Below are 22698 nucleotides of genomic sequence, written 5' to 3'. Positions count from 1 at the left end.
TTGGTTTATTGGTTGGCTTGGTTTTGATATGTTTGTTGTTTTATTTATGTAGTATTGTTCGTCTTTGTTAATTATTTTTATTGGTGAGATGTGCTTTTGCATTTTGATTTTGTTTATAGTCTTCTTAGTAGAAGACACGGGTTTCCACCATTTATCTATGGGAGTTGCCGTTCGTAACTTTCTCTTCCTCACTTGCCGCACTTTTTCTGAAGCACTGTTTTGCACGTCCGTTTAGCTCGGCTGCTCGGGCAGAACTCAAAGTATACTTGACAAATTTTCAAACTCGATTTTCTCGAAAATACAGCATTATATAAAAAAATTTTATTCTAGACTTTCACTTAAAATTGTCCCCGATTGTACTATAAGTATCACCCCTTTCTATATAGAATACAAAATATAAAATATGAAATATAAGATATGGTGCAAAAAATGTAAAGTGTGAAATGTAAAATATAAATTATAAATTATAAAACAAAAAATATTGAATTTAAAAAGTTTCCCTACATTAAAAAATATTGTAACACAAAATATTTCATCATTTTGACGTATGTAGATAATCTTCTAAAAGAGCGGATCATCTGCACGGAAGTTCTCGAAGTTTGGATAAGAGCAAATTAAAAATCCTGCGTAATTCGAGCTCCTATGCAGGACGTGCAGATCCGTTTACAGGACCAAGTTCATTGTGGTGTACTCTTACAAAAAACGAGCACCATGACCTAGTATAGTAATATACTCATACTCATTGTCAGTACAAAAAAGGAGATTCATCCTACAGCCACACTCTTGAAATTTTGGGAGGCTTCTTCCGTCCGCACGTGAACTGCTTAGTAAGAAAATCGAAGCCTTTCGTCTTATAAACGAAACCGTCTTATAAATTATTTTTTATGCGATTCTTATTGATCCAGAAAAATCGTTATATTCGAAATCGAAATGAAATCAGTATGTCCATGATTTTCTCTTTCAGATCAAATAATGTAAAGTGAGAATGAAGGAAGTATTATGGATGACAAAAATCTGTAATTATATAACATATTTTAGTATTATACATAGTATACGATGTCGAACATATAAATGAGGAAATACTTATAACTATAAATTCAACTAACTGTATTATGAAAGGTTTAATTTCTACATTTTTTTTATAATATAAAAATATATTGCTTGTGCTTTTGAGCGCTATGAATGAATATAATAGCTTTCATATTTTTATTACCTATTTATTTATCCAAAAATACATCTACATTCCAGTTATTAGTGACTATATTATAATTCATAATCACAGCAGATTAATTATAATTATTATAATACTGAATGCATGTACAGTGACGAGCGTATAAATACTGATAAAGTCAATTGTAATTGTATTATAAAACTTTCTATTCTTATTGTTTTGTAAATTAATTGTTGTAAAATAATTTATAAGGATCAAAAATAAAATATTTGTGCTTTGAAGTAGAACTTTCTAATTTGCATATCGAGTATTAATTAAAAACTATACTAAATTGACTTGATATATGGGCTGTATTTATTTATATTTTTACCAGTGTAAGTCTGTGTTACACTGCTAACAATGTAATCCTTTCGTTGTATATACTTATTTTTTTGTGTTTTTCATACGTCCCATTGTAATCTGTTCTTGAGGTTACTTCTCAAATTATTCTTTATTCGAGGAAATGTTTTAAATAACCTTTAATATTTCTAATAGCTAACGAAGCAAGGCTTTAAAGGATTTCAGATAAGATTGATTGATTTCAAGACCCACATAGAAGTCAATAAATTAAAATAAATTCAAATAAATTGCACATTTAGCTAAGAAAAATATACCAGTATCTAATATTTGTATAAAACATCTTTCGATATTTGTAGTTGACTAAAAATAATTTGAGAACAATTAAGATAATTTCATTTAATAATTAAAATGGATTCCTTTGTATAATACAAATAAATTTTTTGTTCTTCTTGCATTAGTTCATTAAAAATTTCAATTTTACTGTTTCAAACAAATATGTTAGTTTTATAATTTATTCAACATTGACTATAAAATTATTGAAATATTTTATATTTTCTTTTAACTTTCTCATTTCTTTCAACTTTTCAGTCATTTATATTCTTTTAACTGGGACTAGATAGTTTTATATAGCAAACGATGCACCTTTTTATTCTTTAAAAATTCTATAAAAAGATATTAAGATAGTACTGTTCAAAAAGATTAGTTTAAAAGATATTTTATAATTAAATGTGATTATAAGGAAATCATAAACACTGATCTGCGTTTTTCGTTGAGATGTCATGTGGATTTCAAGCAATTCAAACTGCTTCAATGCATGTTATTAGCTGGAATCTTCAATCGTGAATGCAGACTGCTGAAATACCGCTAATTAATGGAAATTCCACATTATAAATTATTTTCACTCAGCATCGCAATCTTAGAGGTTCTTTAACCGAAAAGAATCATCATTCTTTCCATATATTAGATTGCCCAAAAAGTTTCTTTCATTTTATAAAGAAATAATAGACGTACAACATTTTTTGTTTTATATTATTTTATTGAATTATATATGAACCATTTTGCAATAATAGAACAAAATGGATTATACATAATTCAATAAAATAAATAAATTTTGCAGTAATAGAACAAAATGGATTATAGATCACTATATTTAATTACAGCATTTAGGAAAACTTAGTAGTTCTTATATTTTATGATTCTTTAGGTTGTCCTTTATAGTGAGTATTGTGTTAATTTTGCATTGATGTTTATAGATAGAATATTACATTTTAAAATAACTTGCTCCATTGTTGATGTGGCTTTGCTCATTTCATAAAACGGTCAATTTTTTACTTTGAAGGTGCATAAATTATACAGCGAGAGATAAAAACATTCGTAAAATTAGTTTAACACTGATAGGAACAATACAACAATAACAATAGGAATATTTTCTGTGTTATTAAATATAGAAAATAAAATTTGGTAATGTCCATCTACAATATCAAATCATGTCCTCTTTAAGGTTATTCAACTCTTGAGTGGAAAGATTTTTTAACATAGTAAGTAATTTTGTAATAATTTGAAATCATGAAGTGCCTCATTCTACTTAGGAAAGGCTTATCTTACGTGCTGAGGAATAATTTCCTGTTCTCTCATTAATATTACATTACTTACTTTATATGTGACTGTCAAATACAAATATATTGTAAATAATGTCAATGCAAGAAGTAATGGAATTTTAACATTATCAAAATAACAGTTGAATTGCCACCCGTAGTTCGTATGACAACTTTTATCTTCGTGATCAGTAGAGTACAATAAGATATTGATATTGTATTTCAAAGTTAGGGTCAATTTTACGGTAAACTTTTAACATATCTCAATTGTTACAGATGTATTGACTCACGTTGTGGGAATTGTGACAAGTTCAAAACACATTACTACATGTTACGTGAGATCATGTGTTATCACGTTGCATACATCCATGCAACCATGCATACATACAGGGTCATCCACTTAACTTGAAACTCCCATGCGAGAGAACTATGACAAAACTACTACAATCAAATATGAAATACGCCATCTATGAGTTGTCTCTAGAACTAGAGTGACAGGTATTGACTAAGAATAGGATAGAGCATACATGCGATGCAAAAAAATTTCTCACAGATCGGATGTTACTTAACACTCCATATCGATTTAGTATCACATGCGACATTATCGGTTCAGTATAAAGTAAGATACTAGTGCTAATGGAACGGTAGGAATAATAATTAAGTCAATGACTGATATACTTACATCGGGATCGATCTATTCTATATAAATTCTATATATTATATATTCTATATAAACCATTCACACTTAATGAGAATAGCCTTGTCCAAAATGTTGAACTGTATTTTTGCCAAAATTACCGATATCGGAGATGGCAGCTGCTTTCTAAATAATTACAGTATTTAGTCTTATTTTAAATAGAAAGATTTCACAATTTCACTGGTAAAAGTTTAATTAAACAAACAATGTCATCATTGCATTAGTATTGTTTCGTTAATGTTTGAATTCGCATTCATTTCTCTCTCATGGATGTTTTGATAGGGGAAGAAAGGAGGAAAAGAGCATGTGTCGTAGCCATGGACATGATCGTATACACAAGTTTGGAAACTCCCGTGAAGGGAGTAAGCCTCCTAACCGTTTATAAATCTGCCTCCATAAAACGCTCGGATCATGTGGTCGTTAGGATTTGATATTTAGCGCCATCCTTCGATGTACACAACTGTGTACGTTAAAGATGAAGGATATATGTAAACTAAATCTCATAATTTCCCATCATATATGTAAATTAAGTATATATAATATTTCGCTTGTACATACAAGTACATACTGCATCTTTGTTAGAAGTAGTTAACGATTACACAATACTTTTTTTTAGAAAATCTCCTGAAAATTTTGAAAAAGTTTCCAAACGTTTAAGAATACCTGTGAGCTGTATTAACTTGTTAGCTGTTGCGACCTCTTTGAAAACTTTGAAAAGTGTGTGGCGAAAAGTAAGCGATGATGAGTATACTCATCAAACACAAAGTATGTGTGGTTAGAATTAAGTTGTACTGAACTTTTTTTTCTTTTTCTTTTTTTTCTTTTTTATACGTGGAGAAATCCTCATGAACACTCCGCTGTTGCTAATAATCGCGTAACAGCAGAGTAGTGTCGGACTCCTACCGACTAAAACTCCACGATGACCATCCTACGCGGATGACAGGAGTGCTCCAGGAACCTCTTACGAATTAACTTCTGTTGCACCCCCTTCTCTTTTTCGAGCCAGTGCTAATAATTCCTGACTATTGAATTTGACGTTAGGGGCGCCATTGCCCCTAACGCTATCGCCCATTCTAGTCGTGGTCCGTTGGGACGGCGATGGAGCGGCTTGTCACGTAAACTTAAGGGTAGGTTAATGAAATAAAATAGCTGAGTCGTAACACAACTACTGTCTTTATTTTCTAGCACAGCATAGGTTTACACTGATCGGAGAGATGTTCACTGTTCGAGGGTTTTGTCTATTTTTCCCTAGGTGTTCTCGTCTCATTACGGAGGAAAGCTCGGTGTGGGTGTGCCCTTTTTAATTAACAACGCGGATTCGCTGTTCGCACCTTCCGTTAGGAAAAGTGAGGGTAACGATCCGTGATGCCAATTGGTTATAGCCCACGTTAATAAATGAAGATAGGAGAAGGAAGCCTCCTATCAACGTGGCTCGTAGGTGACATTGTTTATGGGAAAACCCAGCATTTCCGTTAGCCAAATGTTCGGTTTTCCCATTAGGTAACTACCTGCTTTTCCCGTAATTGGTAGGAACGTACAATGAACCTAAGGACGGTTCAAGGACCATCCATAAACCGATAAAACTTACAGGAATAGACTAAAAGTTTAAGTTTATGGTGGGTCCTTGAGGTTGTTGAGGGTACGCCGTGAGGGCCCGCACACATCTGGCCTCTAATGTCACAGTGGCCTGGTTTCTAATTTGAATTGACGTTACACAAGCCCAGCAGCTCGCACAACGCCATCGTTTGTCGATTTCGAAGAAAACTAACTGTTATTTCGTTCCTGTTTGAGATATTTCGACGTTTAAACACTCTTTTCATTCCATATTACACGCCAAATGTAGTGTACGCCACTTTCAGCGTCGAAACAAGCCCAGAATCGCGCTGAATTCAACCATTTGAAGATTTTGCTTCAGATTTACTGTTAATTCGTTCCTGATGGAGATAATTCGACCTTTAAACGCTGTTTTCACTTCATTTTACACACCGCATGTATTGCACGCCCTTTGTTACGTCGGGCGACACATCTAGACCAGGCCACACACCGCGGGCCATACGGGAACCAGATGTCCGGTCATCCTTATTGCGTACACTCAATAGTCTTAAGGACCCAGCATAAATCCCAGTAATTAGCTAGCTAAGGTCCTTCAGACAGAACAAATATCTTTTTTTCTAAATCGCTTTCTAAAGAGTATTGTCTACTACGGCTTGACACGGGAAAGTTAGTTTTTCTCACGTACGATGCTTCCCACTAGCAACTTTCTATGGAGGGCGGCTAAGACCCCTCCTAGTCCACCAACCTTCGTTTATTCAATCAGAAGCAATGTATACTTCCCTCACTTTTCTGACTAAAAATGTCATGAACAAATCCGATGGTCCCGTGCGCTAGACACACCCATCGCTAGCTTTCCTCCGAGACAGCATCGGCACTGTAAATTCCTGATTCTACAACGCTAGAATAGTCAACATGTCAGTAACGGGTTAGTCAACTATAACAAAACTCTAAGAGCCTTGCTCGATCAACAACTACTATTGTGCCAGTGTATCGCATCTCTATACGCTAACTCATTGTCGACAATATATATCATAAGCAACGGTGTAACTTAAGTGTTAAAAATACAAATTTTATAACCCTGTTAATCGCAGTGTTATACCCCCTTAAATACCCCTATTATCTTAACGAAAATCAGGGGATCGATCAACTCATGGTGTCGATAAGTATAATCGTAACGGAATTTACGACTCCCGTTGATGTCTCTCCTCGCGATTGCGTCTCCCCGCGATTGGTCGAAAATACACCCTTATCATCGTCGGAACAAGGCCAATACCGCGCATAATGCAATCTTTTGAAGATTTTGACGAAAACTAGCTGTTATTTCTCTCCTGTTTGAGATATTTTGATGTTTAAACGCTGGTATCACACCACTTCTCACGCCGAATGTAGTGCATCCCCTTTTCTTAATGAAACAATCCCAGCACCGGTCAAAATGCAATCATTTCAAAATTTTGACGAAAAGTAATTGTTATTTTTCTCGTGTTTGACATATTTTAACGTTTTCACGCTATTTTCACTCCATTTTACACTCTCAATGTAGCGCACGTCTGTTTCAGCTTCGAAATAAGCCCTGCACCGAGCATAATGCAATCTTTCGAAAAACTTGGATGATACCAGCTGTTAATTTGCTCCTGTTTGTGAAATTTTGACGGTGAAATAGTGTTTTTTTGACTCCATTTTACACGCCTAATGTAGCTCATATCAGTATTAGTGTCGAAACAAGCCCAAAACCACGCATAATGTTATCTTATGAAGTACTTGCATGAGATTTGCAGTTAGTATGCTTCCGTTTGAGATATTTTGACGTCAGAATGCTGCTTTCACTACATATTACACGCCGAATGTAGTGCGCGCCTGTTTTAGAGTCCATACCAAGAATTTGCCTAAAATTTGTTGTTATTCTGCTAACAGTGGTAACATAAATATGATAACCCGTAGTCAATTATTGAAGGCACCGTAACCCGAGCGATTCTTTACAAGGAGGAACGTTTACAACAAGGAACGGTCGATTTAGGTGTTTAATATTCTTAATTATTGTGTAAAGAAAACCCGTGTAAATATTTCAACGAATAATTTTCACACGTCCGAAAATATTAAAGACGAGAATTTTAGAATGTCTAAAACTGTCACCTTGCTTTTATATGTCGGAGATGAAAGGACATCGGAGCCTTCCCTTTGGAAAAATCCCTCGGGAAAATCCCTTAACACCGTAATCTGGATTCTATCATAGACGTAATTGAACAATTGTCGTCATTCGATCCGATTGTATTTGTTCGAGATTTGTAATAATGAGCTTGGGCTCGAGGCGACAACCAGTTGCCGAACGTAGCCGCGGTCACGGGATGAGAGCTTTGTCTGACAAAGGTATGGAGTAATTCTATAGCTCTCCTTAAAAGAAATATTTATAGCGGCACGCGACAGTAAACATTCCAACGGTTTCTGTCCCGTGGCTCGCCATACGCAGACCCTATTTTTCGGATAAGATGATTACCAGATGTCGACGCATCTCCACAGTCCATGTTCAGCTAGTCTGAGGACCCGTTATAAATCTTAAGATTTAGTTAACGAAGGTCCTTCAAATAGACAAACAGTCCTTGTCCCAATTAGAAGATAGGGGAAATCTATTTTTCAATGAACGACGCTTCCCGCTAGCAACCTTCCCTCAGGGACGGCTAGCATCCTTTTCTAGCCACCGACATGGAAATTGACCAATTAACAGCAACGTCAATTTCCCTCACTTTCTGAACGAAGGCTATCCTCGACGAATCCGATGATCTCGTGTCCTTAGACACACCCCATCATAGTTTTTCTCTGCAGCATCATCGCGACAGAAAGTCATTCTCTCGTGAAATCGTAGTAGCGAGTTACTTAACGTCTTTACGGTCGGTGGATATTCCACGTTTTAACAAAGAGTTAGTTTAGTTATACTTCCACCGTAGCCAAGCAAGTCGAGTACGATTTGGGCTTTGGAAAAAAGCGCATCCTGTTATCCCGTTGACCACGGATTCGTTATTGATCCTAGGATCATTGTCATTAGCTTCTCGAGATAATGTGTAATCGACAATGTGTAATCCAAATGAAGATTCGTCTCACACCCCTAACCCTAATCATAATGTAAACCCAATATATATACATAAACAGAAAAGAAATCCGTTATAGCGCGAGCCACAGCTCTGGGCAAGCAGAATTAGGAACAGAAAGCACAATAAATTAACAAACAAATACAGAACAATATTATTGAACAAAATTAAAACCTAACCTAAGAATATCGAAATCGGTACAAAGAACATCGGCGAAATCCTCAGAAGGATATATTTCTCGGAATACACTCATATACCAAGACCGTGCGATGAGCGAAAGCTCTCTTTCTCCGGTAAGGTGATGATGCACATGGACATCCATGATCCTTGCAGACATTACCACAGGCAAACGTATTAGGTTGTCCGAATAGTTTCTTTTTTTATAGACCCGTCTTTTTCAACGACACATCTTTATACAAACATGAAACCTAATCTGTCGAACGTTGTGACTTTTCGGACGACCTAATACTTTCCTAATACTTACAATTACTGGTAATTAAAAATTCCTTTTACGTTTATTGTTTACTACGAGTTAACACGGAAAGTTAGTTTTCCTCACGTCTAGTATGTTCCGTTGGCAACTTTCTCACGAGGGCGACTAAAACCCTTTCTGGTCCACCAACCGTCTTATTATCCAATCGGAGACGGTGTCTACTGCCCTCACCTCCCTAACAAAATTGTCATCAACAAATCCGATAGTCCGTGTCCTTAAACACACCCACCCCTAGCTTTCCTCAGACACAGTATCGTCAGTAAAACTTCACGTATTCTGTATCCTTAGAATAGTCAACATATCTTTACCGGTCTCTACACTTATAACAGTCACGTACTTAACGTGTCACTGTAACTAGGTTTTACATAATGTGGTTGGAGTGAATTGTGATTTATGTTAATTCAGTGTGTACTCCATTGTGATTGCTGAATTCATAATAAAGTTTAATTAAAACAAAATTAATAGTTGTGTTACGACTCAGCTTTCTTTTCTCTTACAACCCAAGTATCAATTTTACTTGACATTTTGGCGATCCGTGCCAGAATCCATCAACTTCAGTGTAAACGAAATCACGATTTCGGCGTACGTGCATCATTGAAGATTGAAGGATCAGCGGACCACTGCGAATCTTTGCTACTACAAAGCCCTGCTGCAACTTTCAACGTTCCACTACGGTGAAACTAGACGAGAGGACTACGGTCAGAGCAAAGCAAGCCTACGAATAAGATTCGGAATCTAGAAACAACCAGAGAGGAAACATCCCAGAGACTCCTCAACGGCCATAGCTACTACGGTAAGCTAGAAATCTGGATTCATTTTTACGTTATCGTACGAGAAAACTAAGTTTCTCAAGCGTTTCGAGCTCAAATTGCAACGATAGTTCAGACCCGATAAGCTCGATTAGAATCATGTCCTCATCACGAAAAGACAAAATCGAAACCATTAATATCGCTTCTACAACCGGAGCTACGGATAATTCGACTCGTGCCGTACTCGACGCGATACAAAAACAAAACGAGAATCTCACCAAGCAAATCGAATTTCTTACGCGACGTATGGAAGAAACACAACGGATAGCTGACACTAAGAACAAGAATTTCACAGCAAAGATCGCTCTAGTAAGGAACGATTTACAATAATGGTTTGACAAAAAAGATAAAAGTTTAGGAGAAGCAGAGAAAGATCATAACAAGAAGGATAATATTTCAATAAGAAATATTTTGGACGACGATGCAAATAAAAAAAACAAAATTGAAATGAAGGAATCAAAGGTAGTTAGCAAATCAACTGCTGAAAATGATACAAAATCAACAGACAACGTTGAACAAAATATATCATTAGAATCCGTACAAAAAGCAAAATATAATGCTTGTGACAGTGCAGAACCAAAAACTTTAACAGATCTTATGTCGAGAAATTTAGATGCTAATACACAAGAGAAGTCTTTAGAAAATAAAGATGACAAAAATTTACCTCCATCTATGTTAGATAGTAGTAAACGGAGTAATCCTTATAATGTTGTAAAGCTTGCTACTTCACCAAAATTTGAAGAAATTGTTTACAATCAAACAAGACAGTCAAATACAAATAAAATTTTGCGAAGCGCATTAAAAACGAAATTAATCGAAGACAAGTTTGAAATAATTAATAAACAAAAAGCATCGGAAGATGTAGAAAATAAATTGACCAAAGAAGAAAAAAGAGGCATTAAACAAAAATCAATTTCAGATAGTGAAAGCGAAACAACTGATGCTCGTCAACGAAAGGCAGTTCTTTTAACGAACACAGCTAGTGATAGCAACAGGTGTAAATCTGTAGAAAATGATAATGCAGTAACGAGTATAACAGCAATTGACGAAGCAAATTTAATCCAACGTACTAGGAATAAAATATCTCGTTTAGTTATAACTATGGTATTTGATAGTCCCTTATCACGTAGTCGGCGATTGAAGAGTTGTGATGATAAAAAGCAACCAGAAAACAAAGGTGCTAATATTGCAAAGAGAGAAGCGAGACATAGAGGCAGACCTAGGAGATCGGGTAAAGTTGAAGTTAAAAAAAATGAAGATACGAGAAAAATCTTACAAAATGAAAAGAGTGGATTAGAAGAACAAAGAAAAGTCAAAGAAAATACAAAAGAAGAAACTGCAGAGACAGAAGTCAATTCAAAAAGTATATTTAATAATAAGTGCGATTTACTTGATACCGAAAGAGCTATTGAAATTAATGATAATAAAAGTAAGTTATCAAAAATAAGAATTGCACTTAACAAAATTGAAGATACAAAAACTATTTTACTGAATAAAAAGAATTCATTAGAAGGAGAAAAAGAAGTAAGGGAAAAGAAGAAAATGTACAGACCGAAATTACTTCAAAAAATATATCAGATGATAAATGTGATTTACTTTATGAAAAAAAAGAATCCATAAACTGCATTAAGAATTTATCTATTTTAGTGAGGAGAAAGAGAAAGGATAGAGGAATTGATCAATAGACTGTAGATTTTGAAGTGTTTATGAAAAACTCACAGTTTTTAATAAAATATTCAATGTAAAGTATTTGTTATTGTTGAGGTTATTCGATGTGTAAACAGAGAAAACTCGTGGATAAATTGTAAGGCAGAAAATATATGTCGGGGTGGCGTTGTGGATAGGGTTGTGGGTGTTTAATGAGTCTTCATTGAAATTAGCCATCGTTGCGGTATAATAAAGATACAGTTTATTAGCACAGGTGTGGATGATACAAATTTGACAATCGACTACGGCGATTAGGCACTCGCGATACTAGTGACAATGGTCTCGGGTTCGATAACGAATCCGCGGTCAACGGAATGATAGATGAACGTTCTCACGAAGTCTAAGTCTGAACAATTACAGATCATAAAGACGTTACTCTTTAGTAGTAGAAGTCTAAGTCTGAATTAGTAGAGAATGCCTTTTCCGTCCCGATGATGCCACAGAGGAAAACTATATCGGGGTGTGTCTAAGGGCACGAGATCATCGGATTCGTCGAGGATAGACTTCGTTCAGAAAGTAAGGGAAATTGGCGTTGCTGCTAATTGGTCAATTTCCATATCAGCGGTTAGAAAAAGATGCTAGCTACCCTCGAGGAAAAGTTGCTGGTGGGAGACGTCGTACTTTGAAGATAGGTCTCCTCTATCTTCTCATAGTTGGGACGAAGACTGTTTGTTTGAAAGACTTTAGTTAGCTAAATCGTAAGATTTATGACGGGTCCTCAGGCTAGCTGAACATGTACTGCGGAGACGCATCGACATCTGGCAATCATCTTACTCAAAGAATAGGGTCTGCGTGTGGCGGGCCACGGGACCTAAACCGTTGGAATGTTTACTGTCTCGTGCCGCGACAAATATTTCTTTTAAGAAGAGCTATAGAATTACTCCATACCTTTGTTAGGCACAGCGTTCATCCCTTGACCGCGGGCACGTTGGTGACTGACTGTCGCCTCGAGCCCAAGCGCACTATCACAAATCTCGGACAATTACAATTGGGTTGAATAATTACAATTGTTTAATTACAGCTATAGTAGACTCTAGATTACAATGTTGCGGGATTATCCAGCATTCCAGAGGCCCCGGTGTTCTTTCCTCTCCGATATATATTTAAGTAGAAGTGTAATTATAAGTAAGAATACAATTTGAGCTGGTCCAAATCCGCACGCTAGCTGTGTTACCCAATAACTGAAAACCCCGAAGCCAACGTCGCCTGTCTACTGTTTATGGTCTGACTTCGTCGCAGTCTTTTGTCTACGCGCTGTCGATGGCTTCAGTGCTCGAGAAAACTAAAAAGACCAGATGTAAAGTTTTCTTATAAGTGGTGACCACTTCAACAGTTATAATATTCAGATAGATAGATGAGAAAAAAACTGAATCTGTATAATTATTCATAGCTTATTGATCAATCATGCGATTCATTCAGGATATTAGAGGTAACTCGAGTTGTAGTAAATGCGACAATTTATTAAAAATGGTATATCTGGTGTACGATACATTTGCACATGTTAAATTATTTAAATAAGTATAAAAATCACGCGAAAAAAAAATCTACTCAAAATAATGTTGAAGTAGTTAATAATAATGAATCATATAGTGAAACACAAAGCTTAAATCAAGATCTTAAGTTCAAAAAAAAAAAAAAAAAAGAGAAAAAAGGATTGTACTGAAAAACAATGTTTTATTAAAATTAATAAAGTGGACGATATTTCTCCTTTGATGAAATGTTATGATGCTATAGCTGAAGATGAGGAAGTAGCTAAAATTGTTTCAAATGATTGTGTAGTATCGTGGAAAGAGGACCTGTGATGGTGCTCGATAATGAATACCACCACTCGACACTAACTAGTGTCGGACGACGGTAGCGCAGTGGTTAGCGCCTTCAGTTGACCGTAAACCTCCGAGCAGGACGGACCTCTCAGCCCGGAAAGGGACATCAGGCTTGGGCCCTAACAGTGTGCGCGTCAAAGCAAACTAACGCTCCCAAATAAAAAAAAAGTGACAAAAAGTGAAAAGGAAAAAAAAAAAGTGTCAAACAGTGAAAAACATTGCAGTGACATCATCGCCGTAAAACAAAAAAAAAAAAAAAAAAAACAACAAAATTAAGGTATATAAAAAAATAGGATCCACCGAAAATGAAGCAAAAAGCAAGAAAACGGAATCCGCCCTAGATCTAACGAAAAAACATTCGATAAAAAGAAAAATAGACACTCAGAAAGCAATTATAGAAATCTGCAACAGCGTTGGACTTTCCGCGCAAAAGACGCGGAAACTCAACCCACAACCAAACCTGATTGCCAGGTCAAAAAGTCGCGTGAACATAAACGAAGAAATTCGCCGCACGCAAGTAGAAAAAGCGACAGAATTCGCAACCATGAGGCCCATAAGAGGAACCCCACACCCAGCGATCGCAACCAGCAATAGATTCGATCTATTGCAAATCGAACAAGAATCTCAGCCCCAACAAGAGGCAACAAATTACCCAACACCGTGCTCAACCTTAGAGCAAATAAGAAAAAAAAACGACTCATTAAGAGTCAAAATGGGTCAACACAGACCCACCCCGTCATCAAGACTCCCATCACCGGAGAGGCGACAGGCCTCAACGAACATGCCCGGAGGCCCAGCGCCAACAGCATCGCCAAAGGGGATCCGGACACCAATCGGACACCCCAGCAAACACACCGCAGATGAACATACGAACGCCCCTACCGCTACAAAGGAAATCAAACCCCCACCCATAGTTATCACAAACCAGGACCCAAAAGATACTGTAGCCCTCATGGAAGAAGTAACAAACATTAAAAATTTCCACATCAAAAGGGTACACACAGGTAAACATGCACTATACCTACGAAACATAGCCGACTTTCACAAAGCCAAAGAAACACTCAGAGCAGCAAACACAACATACTACACCTACACACCCAAAACAGAAAAACACCACACATACTTACTAAAAGGACTAGACAACAGCTACACCGAAACAGAAATACTGACAGACCTACAATCTCTACAAATAAACGACGTACAATTTACGAAAGTCTCGCGATTCACGACAAAAAGATCAAGGGAGAATAACATACTGCTCCCAATTTATATAATCCAACTATCCCCTCACAGCAATATAAACAACTTATTAAAAATTAACCATTTTAACTATTTTAAGATAAAATGGGAAAAAATAATAAAAAGAAAGGATGACATAATCCAATGTCATAAATGCCAACGACTAGGGCACTCTGCACAAAACTGCAACCTACACTATCGCTGTGTAAAATGCACAGAGCCCCATGGCCCAGGCGACTGTAGAATAAAGAAAGAAGACGCAGTCACTAACGACAAAATATTCTGCGTAATCTGCAAAAATTACGGACACCCAGCGTCATACAAGGGGTGTCCCAAACTCGTAGAACTTCGTAAAAACTTAACAAAAAAAATAAAAAATGACAAAGAAACAAAAGCAGAACGAATTGCCCAAATCAGCCGTAAATACGTCCCAGAACTAAAGTTCTCAGACATAGTGAAACGGCAAATAATAAAAAATAAAACACCCGAAGACACACCTCCAAAAACAAATTCATATCATCCGCTCCCAGGCCTATACCCACCTAAAACCGACAACACCCCCCAACTAAACATAATAAACTACTTTGAAGACTTCAAAAAAAGCATACTCCAAGCGCTAAAAGAACAGCAAATGCAATTAAACGCCATAAAAACAACACTAGCAATACATGAAGAAAGGTTCGACACCATCTACAAGTCTTTAAATATCATGTATGACAAATATCCATAAACCTCAAAACCAACAAGCACAGCAAAAAACAAATAAATTAAACTTAAAAGATCTGAAAATAATTGCAATAAATGCCAACTCCCTAATTTCAAATCAAAAAAGATACAGTATGCTAACCCTAATAAATAAAGAAACCCCCGACATCGTACTCATCTCAGAAACAAAACTAAATAAAAGACACAAAGTACACTTCAAAAACTACTCCATGATAAGACAAGACAGACCGAACGCCAGCCAAGGAGGAGGAACAGCAATCCTCATAAGAAACCCCATAAAACACGAAACAATTCTAAATGACAAAATAACAAGTTTCAAAATCCTAGAAACAACGATCATAAAAATAAAAATAAGCGATAAGGAAAACCTATTTGTCACTGCAGCCTACGCAACCTATGGAAACCGGAAGGAATTTAGCGAAGAATTCAATAAACTCTTCGAACTCCTACAGCTCAACAAGCCAGAAAACTTCTATATAATAGCAGGCGACCTTAACGCAAAACACACCAGCTGGAAAAACGAAATAAACAACACGAGAGGCAACTTCATTAGAAACTGGCTAGACAACAGAAGCATTCACTTCAAAACAATCTTATACAGCTCCGAACTACCCTCTTACCCAAAAGGAGGCTCATACCTGGACATATGCTTAGCAGATGCGCGACTAAAATTTCAAGACCTACGCCCAAACAACACCCTAAAAACCTTATCCTATGACAGTGACCATAGCGCCCTAGTATTCCACATAAAAAAGGATACATCGGACCTCCTAACACTCGAAACACAGACCGAGGCACCCAGGTACAATTACAAAAAGACCGATTGGAAGAAATTCCAAAACATACTCGAACAGAACTGCGACCTAAAGATCTACAACAACGCCAATCTAACTAACAGTCAAATCGACTCATTCCTAGACGAAATAGAAAAACATACACAAATCGCTCTCCAAAAATCCGTGCCAATCGTAAAACAAGAAAATTCATGCAAGCCCTATATCAACAACAAAATAAAAGAACTACAACGAGACAAAAGCTACATACTCTCCAAAGTAAACAATATAAAATTCAACTATTCTTATGACAAAAGAGAAGAATTAGAATTTCTAAAGTACCTTCTATACGAAATAAAAACACAACTGAAACAAGAATTCGCAAGCTCCATAAACCATCACTGGACAAACAAAATAAAAAACATCTCCAAAAACGACACAGCCAACATGTTTCCACAAATAAATCAAATCTTCAGGCCAAAAGGATAAAACCCCATCCCACCTCTCAAATTGCCCCCAGAAAAAGCTTCCCTCATCCAAGAAGCAGGTTTAACGATACGCAACACCACCAGAGACACCGAGGGTAACTTCATAATAGCCAAATCAACAGAAAAACTAGACATTATCGGCACCCACTTTTCCAAAACACACACACAAAACGAACACATGGGCCGTGAACAACTAAACAGAATTATCACCGCCGAAACATACAAACTCAGAAACGAAATGGAACAAGACATAATGCTAAACAAAACAGTCAGCACATTCTCAAACGAAAACACCGCAGACAACCCCAAACAACCGGAACCAGAAATAAACTACTTCACAAACTACAATCAACTAAACAAAATATTTTCCAAACTAAACAACAAAAAATCCTCCGGCTTCGACGGCATCCCAAACATCCTACTCAAGCACCTACCGAACAAAATAAAATGGTACTACACAGTACTCTTCAACAATGCACTAAACAACACATATTTCCCCAAAAAATGGAAAAAAGCCAAACTGATAGCGATAACAAAAAAAGATAAAGACGGCTCATCACCCGCAAACCTACGACCCATAAGTCTCCTCCCCAACATAAGCAAGGTATTTGAAATAACCATAAACAACCCCCTCACCTCCTTCTGCTCAAAAAATGACATAATCCCAGAAAATCAATTTGGCTTCCGACACAAACACTCCACAATTCACGCAATAAACAAACTTACGTCGGACATCTGCTGGGCGCTAAACGCAAAACAACGAGTAGCCGCCTGCCTAATAGACCTCGAAAAAGCCTTCGACACAGTTTGGATCCCAAGTCTCATATACAAATTAATCAAGAAAAATTTTCCCAAATACCTAATTAAAATAGTTTGGGACATGATCACAAGCAGAACTTTCGTAATGACTGAAGGATCACACACATCCAGCAAAGAATTCTCCATAAAAAACGGTCTGCAACAAGGCACAGTAAACTCCCCGCTACTTTTCAATATTTACAATAGTGATTTACTAAACCTCTTTAATCTCAATACATCCACCCATAAACGCTCCATAGCCTTCGCAGATGACCTAATCATCTACGTAACAGGCCACAAAACCATGAGAATAAAAACAGAATTACAAGAACTCTTTGAAAAAATTAACGATTATTACAACACATGGAAGCTAAAAATAAACACAAACAAATGTGAAACAATACTATTTAGACCCAAGTCAAGCAAAATCGGTCCAATAGAAAGGGAACACTGCAAAAAATTTCAGCTTAGGGAAAAAGCAAACGAAGGGGAATCCATACCGCATAAAAACTGCGTTAAATACCTAGGTATAAACATAGACGATAAACTAAGCTACAAGCAGCACATTCAAATCCAACTCTCCAAAGCCAGCAAAGCATTTTGGAGAGTAAAAAGATTATTTTACTCTAAACATCTCAACAGTCAAGTAAAAATACTGTGCTATCAAGCACTAATCAGACCTATTATAACATACGGCTGCCCAATCTGGTACAACATATCAGCCTCCCAAATGGAAAAAATTCGCAGATTCGAAAGAAAATGCATCAGAGCTTGCCTGAATACTTACAGATCCGAACACAGCGGATTCAAAAAATATGTTAAAAACAAAACAATATACGACCTAGCCAACATTCACCGCATAGACTGTCACATATTAAAAGTAACAAGAAACCACTTCGCGCAAGCTGCAAAAATTCAAGAAAACAGCCTAATCTTCAGTTGCCTACTCCCAAATGACTCATACTACAAAAACACTCTGGCAACAGGCTACATCCCACCAGAAGCGTTCATCTGCTTAGACGAAAAAAACTACCTCCAGGATCAAAATAACATCCCAGTAATATAACACATAAAAAGAAAAATAGGAACCAAAACCATACTCTACGAAGAAAACTTAAACGGACAAACCGCAGACACTAGGTGGAGATACAACATGGCCCTCCCTCTGAAAGACGCTAAAGACAAACACAGAAAAAACACAAAGAAATATTGGTGGATTTCAAATCCAAAATAAAACAAGAGAGAAAACCAGTAAACCGACAGAACACATCTCTGACACCGCATAACACAGGTGTAATTGTAAATAATATGTAAATATTGTAAATAAACCTATTTGACATCCCCCTCCCCCGCCCCCTCCCTATTATCCCCCCCAAAGGCATACAGCGCCAAAATGTAAATTACCGATAAGTCCTGTTTTGCGACCAAGTTTCAGGACAAAAAAAATCAAGCAAGAACAAAATTACATAAAAGCTCCGCCCCCCAGCGGCTTAAATCCAAAGAATAGACCTAAAATCACAAAAAAATTGTAAAACACCGACACATAATATAGTATGGCTACGTCGTACCGTCGCGTATCGGTACTTTTGCCTAGCACACCATTACCAAAATTCACAGTTTATTATGAATACCAAAATGTAACGAAAATTGTATCCTTGGTTAAATAAACATCATAAAAAAAAAAAAGTGGTTAGCGCCTTAGGTTACGAACGTTCGGGACCCGGGTTCGAATCCCGGCGACCGGAGTCCGATTTTTCTTCCACGATACAGAAATTAGACGAAAAGCGGCCGTACCTGGCAGCGCCATCTGCAGTTTAAAATGTGCGATACTACAATTGTGATAACGGCAATATCAAAGTCCCTAAAGATAATATTAAGAAATTTGAGGAAACCAATGAAATCATTAGTAGTGAATCAAAGATTTCAACTCCTATTATTGAAAATAATTTATGAAGTGCAGAAAAGTAAATGATGGATCAGTGTTTAAATACCTGCTTCAGTTATCATCACCTAAAGGTAATATCAAACGCCAGATAAGATTAAAAAAAACCTACTGAGCACAAGGACGTGCAACTCATATGTTAGAGGTAGTGACAAAATAAACAAGAATGGAAGGTGAAGACTATGTAATAAATTTAGATGAAGAACATACAGTTAAAAGAGTAAAATCTAAAGATATGGTTAATGATATGTTGCTGAAAAAAAAGAAAAAAAAAAGAAAGAAGTTGATAAAATAACAGCAACATGTAGCAGCAGGTGAGAGAAAATAAGCCAAATTTCTGAAAAAGAAACGATGCTCAAGAACTCGAAATTTCTCGAGTGGATATGCTAAACAACAAATTTAATGAACAGTTGAAAGAACGTGAAACAGCAATAGAAGACTTAAATCAAATACTAGAGCATCAATCGGAAATTCATAAAGTTACCTTAAATGAAGCAAGTTCGAAAATAGCAGAACTCTCTGATAAAATTAAGTGTTTTAAAGAAAAGGATAGCCAGATACCGAAACGTAATGAATTACTCGAAGAAGAACGGAATCAATGAAGAAGTTTAGAAAAAACGATTACAGAAAAACTTGAAGAAGAAAAATGCCGTCGAGAAACAGCTGAAAACGAAGTGAAAAAGCTTTCCAAATATAACAAGCAACTTCTAAAAGATTATCAAGAAGTCCATAAAAAAAGAAATACGCTGAGGTTGTTCGTCATAATCACAGGCAAAAAATTAAACATGTACCTCAACTGAAAGATAAAATCAATCAACTCGAACAGGATTTATATGCGAAGGACATAAGAACACAATATATAGAACAACAGCACAAGATGATAGAAAAATTGAGAGCAGAAGGAAAACGTGTGCATAGTAAAGGAAAAAAGAACATATAATGTACCTCCACCAGGGGCGCATGATCCAAAATTAGATAGTAAAATAAAAGGTTTTGTTACTGAAAAGTTAGAGAGATTTCATAACAACAAAAGCATTGCCAGTGCAGAGTGCAATGTATCAATGAGCACTAAAAATGCAAGCAATGTGGCGAATACTTTCGGAACACCACAAGCACCACGAAAACACAATCAAGACCAAACAAGATCAAGTTCAAAAGTGAAGTCACGTGGGCTTATTACTGCTAACGACCAAAAATTGAATTACGATCCCGAGCATCAACTCGCTGATCTTCAAGTAGAATGTTCCAACAAGGACAGGACGACACAAGAGCTCGAGAAGTACATTGAGGACATGAAGGAGAAAGTGCAAAAAGAATGCAACCAAGAATCAGAAGATTCACATAAAAAACACATTCTTATTTAAAAAAAAAGAAAGAAAGATAAAAAAAGATAAAAGCATCAGGAAGAATTAGGTGATATAATAAAACTTCATGATGAAGAAAAATATAAACTGATACAGCATTGGTGTTCTGTAGAATGCCAAACTGCCATAAAGGCTTACATTGATGGAAAAGTGCAGTAAGTATTTAAATGGACAATCCATGACATCTTAGGTAATCGTAACAATCTTGATGTTTTACCATGGAACAATTAGATGAAGTGCACAGTGACATTAATAAAGTAGAATCATCGATAAAAGTAGATGTATCTTCTTCATTAATACCAGAATCAACGACTGATATTGTAAAGAATGTGAAGGATATTCCAGAAAATTAAGAAAATAAGTCACAAGAATGTACAGATAATATAATTCAAGATGTTTTAGTAGTAAATAAATGTGGTGTAACAGATTTAAATAAAAAAAAATTTTTTTTTGAAAGTAAAGAAAGTGCTGAGACAGAGAGCGTAAAGAACACTGCAATTAATGAAGTAGAACAAGAAATAATAAATAAAGACCCACAAATTGATGATCAATGTCAAGAAGTTTCTGAAAATTGTAGCCAAAAAGACAATAAGGAAGTATTAAATCATACAAAGACAGGAAACGATTCTATAACTCCTATTACATCAGGAGTAATTAATGATCTAGAAACTGCAGGTGACATTGATATTAAAGAAAAGAATGTAAGTGTAATATCGGAATATATTAAAGATGTAATTTTGTCCGATTAATTATAATTTATTAATAATGTATTGAAAATACAGATATTAGTTAGACAGAAAAACGATGTTTGATTAACAGGAAAACTAAATGCAACGCTCGTATTTACATCAAATAACTTGACAACTATTTGGTAACTCTCTCTCTCTCTCTCACTAGCAACTCACTAACACTCGACAACACTCACAACTCAGTTCTAACGACTCTATGCTTCGACGTCTCGATCAACTCTGATCCTAGCAACACACTCGCTTTTCGACTCGCACACTCTGACCTCTCGGTCATCGCTCCTTGAACCCGAAACCGTCCTTTTTGTTCTAACGCTGTTTATCGTTTTTCCGCATACCTCTGCAAGAACTAGGTCACTTTAGTCACATAGGCGCTCTTAGATGTAAACAAACCACAAAAAGACGACGTACACGGTGTTTTCTAATTTCAGCCGATCTCCAATCAAAGCTATTCTACGATATTACATAAGTATTAAAGAAGGCACTGATATTAAAGGAGAGGACAAAGGAAGAGTGTAGTAATACTGATGCAAAATATAATGTAGAACAAGAAACAACAAATGGAAATGGCACGACTGAATCTTTTGATAGTTCACATAAAATTAATGTAGAAAAGAAAATTATTCATAATAAAATTGTCGGACATGTTGCTAATACAGAAGGAAGGAATAAATCTATAAATGAAGCAGATAAAGTGAGCATAACTAACAAAAGAAGTGTAATTCAGGATATCTTTGATGATTGGGGTGTTGAAAATGCAGAAGATGATAGTCAGTCTGTGGAAAATGAATTGAAAAGTTTACTAAATGACACAAAAACACGAACTATAGAAGAAAGCACAGTTGTACTGGTTGAAGAAGAAATTACATGCATTGAAAAAGAACCAGTTGTAGATGCTGAAAAGGCTATAGAAGTTGCTAAACAAAACAAAGAAATGCAAGTATCAAACACACAACTGGATAACAATCAAACTATAAAAAAACAACAAGATAGTATAAAATCATTACTCAAAGACCACTAACTCATTCTATATCACAGGCTGTTGGGAAGTCTACAAAAGATTCAACACATGATACTGCGGCATTTAGTCAAACTTCGCAAATTATCCCTATTAATCGTGGTCGAAATTTAACCAGCCAACTTTCACAGGTTGAACTAGCAAAAGCATAACATACCACGACGAAGAAAAACAAGTACAAGTCGAGCCAGTCAGAGTCCAATTCCACCGCTCCATACTGAAGAAACACTAAGATTTTGGAGGACCAAAATCAATCTAAGGAGGGGGGTATGTGACATCAATCACATCTTAATCTACATCAGAGATAAGACATCAACCCCCGAGCTTCGGACTCCT

At 36.2% G+C, this 22698-nt stretch overlaps 1 protein-coding gene across 1 annotated transcript; it reads left to right on the top strand.

Annotated features, from left to right (window-relative positions):
• The first annotated feature begins 20295 nt into the window (after positions 1 to 20295).
• LOC138181057 (probable inactive protein kinase DDB_G0270444) lies at positions 20296 to 22514 on the top strand. Its single transcript, XM_069115596.1, has 5 exons — positions 20296 to 20538; positions 20638 to 20753; positions 21056 to 21299; positions 21841 to 22284; positions 22383 to 22514. Exons 1-5 carry the CDS (start codon positions 20296 to 20298, stop codon positions 22512 to 22514), a joined length of 1179 nt encoding a protein of 392 aa, XP_068971697.1.
• Positions 22515 to 22698: the final 184 nt, after the last annotated feature.

Source organism: Bombus flavifrons, chromosome 1, assembly GCF_040668555.2.
Source record: "Bombus flavifrons isolate JBK064 chromosome 1, iyBomFlav1_principal, whole genome shotgun sequence".
Taxonomy (NCBI): domain Eukaryota; kingdom Metazoa; phylum Arthropoda; class Insecta; order Hymenoptera; family Apidae; genus Bombus; species Bombus flavifrons.
This window is presented reverse-complemented; position numbering and strand designations above follow the sequence as displayed.

Coding starts and splice junctions, on each gene's coding strand:
- LOC138181057 (XM_069115596.1), top strand. CDS start 20,296: ATGAGCACTAAAAATGCAAGCAATGTGGCGAATACTTTCGGAACACCA. Junction 20,539..20,637: donor TTGAGGACATGAAGGAGAAA/GTGCAAAAAGAA, acceptor TAAAAGCATCAG/GAAGAATTAGGTGATATAAT. Junction 22,285..22,382: donor AACAAAACAAAGAAATGCAA/GTATCAAACACA, acceptor TCTATATCACAG/GCTGTTGGGAAGTCTACAAA.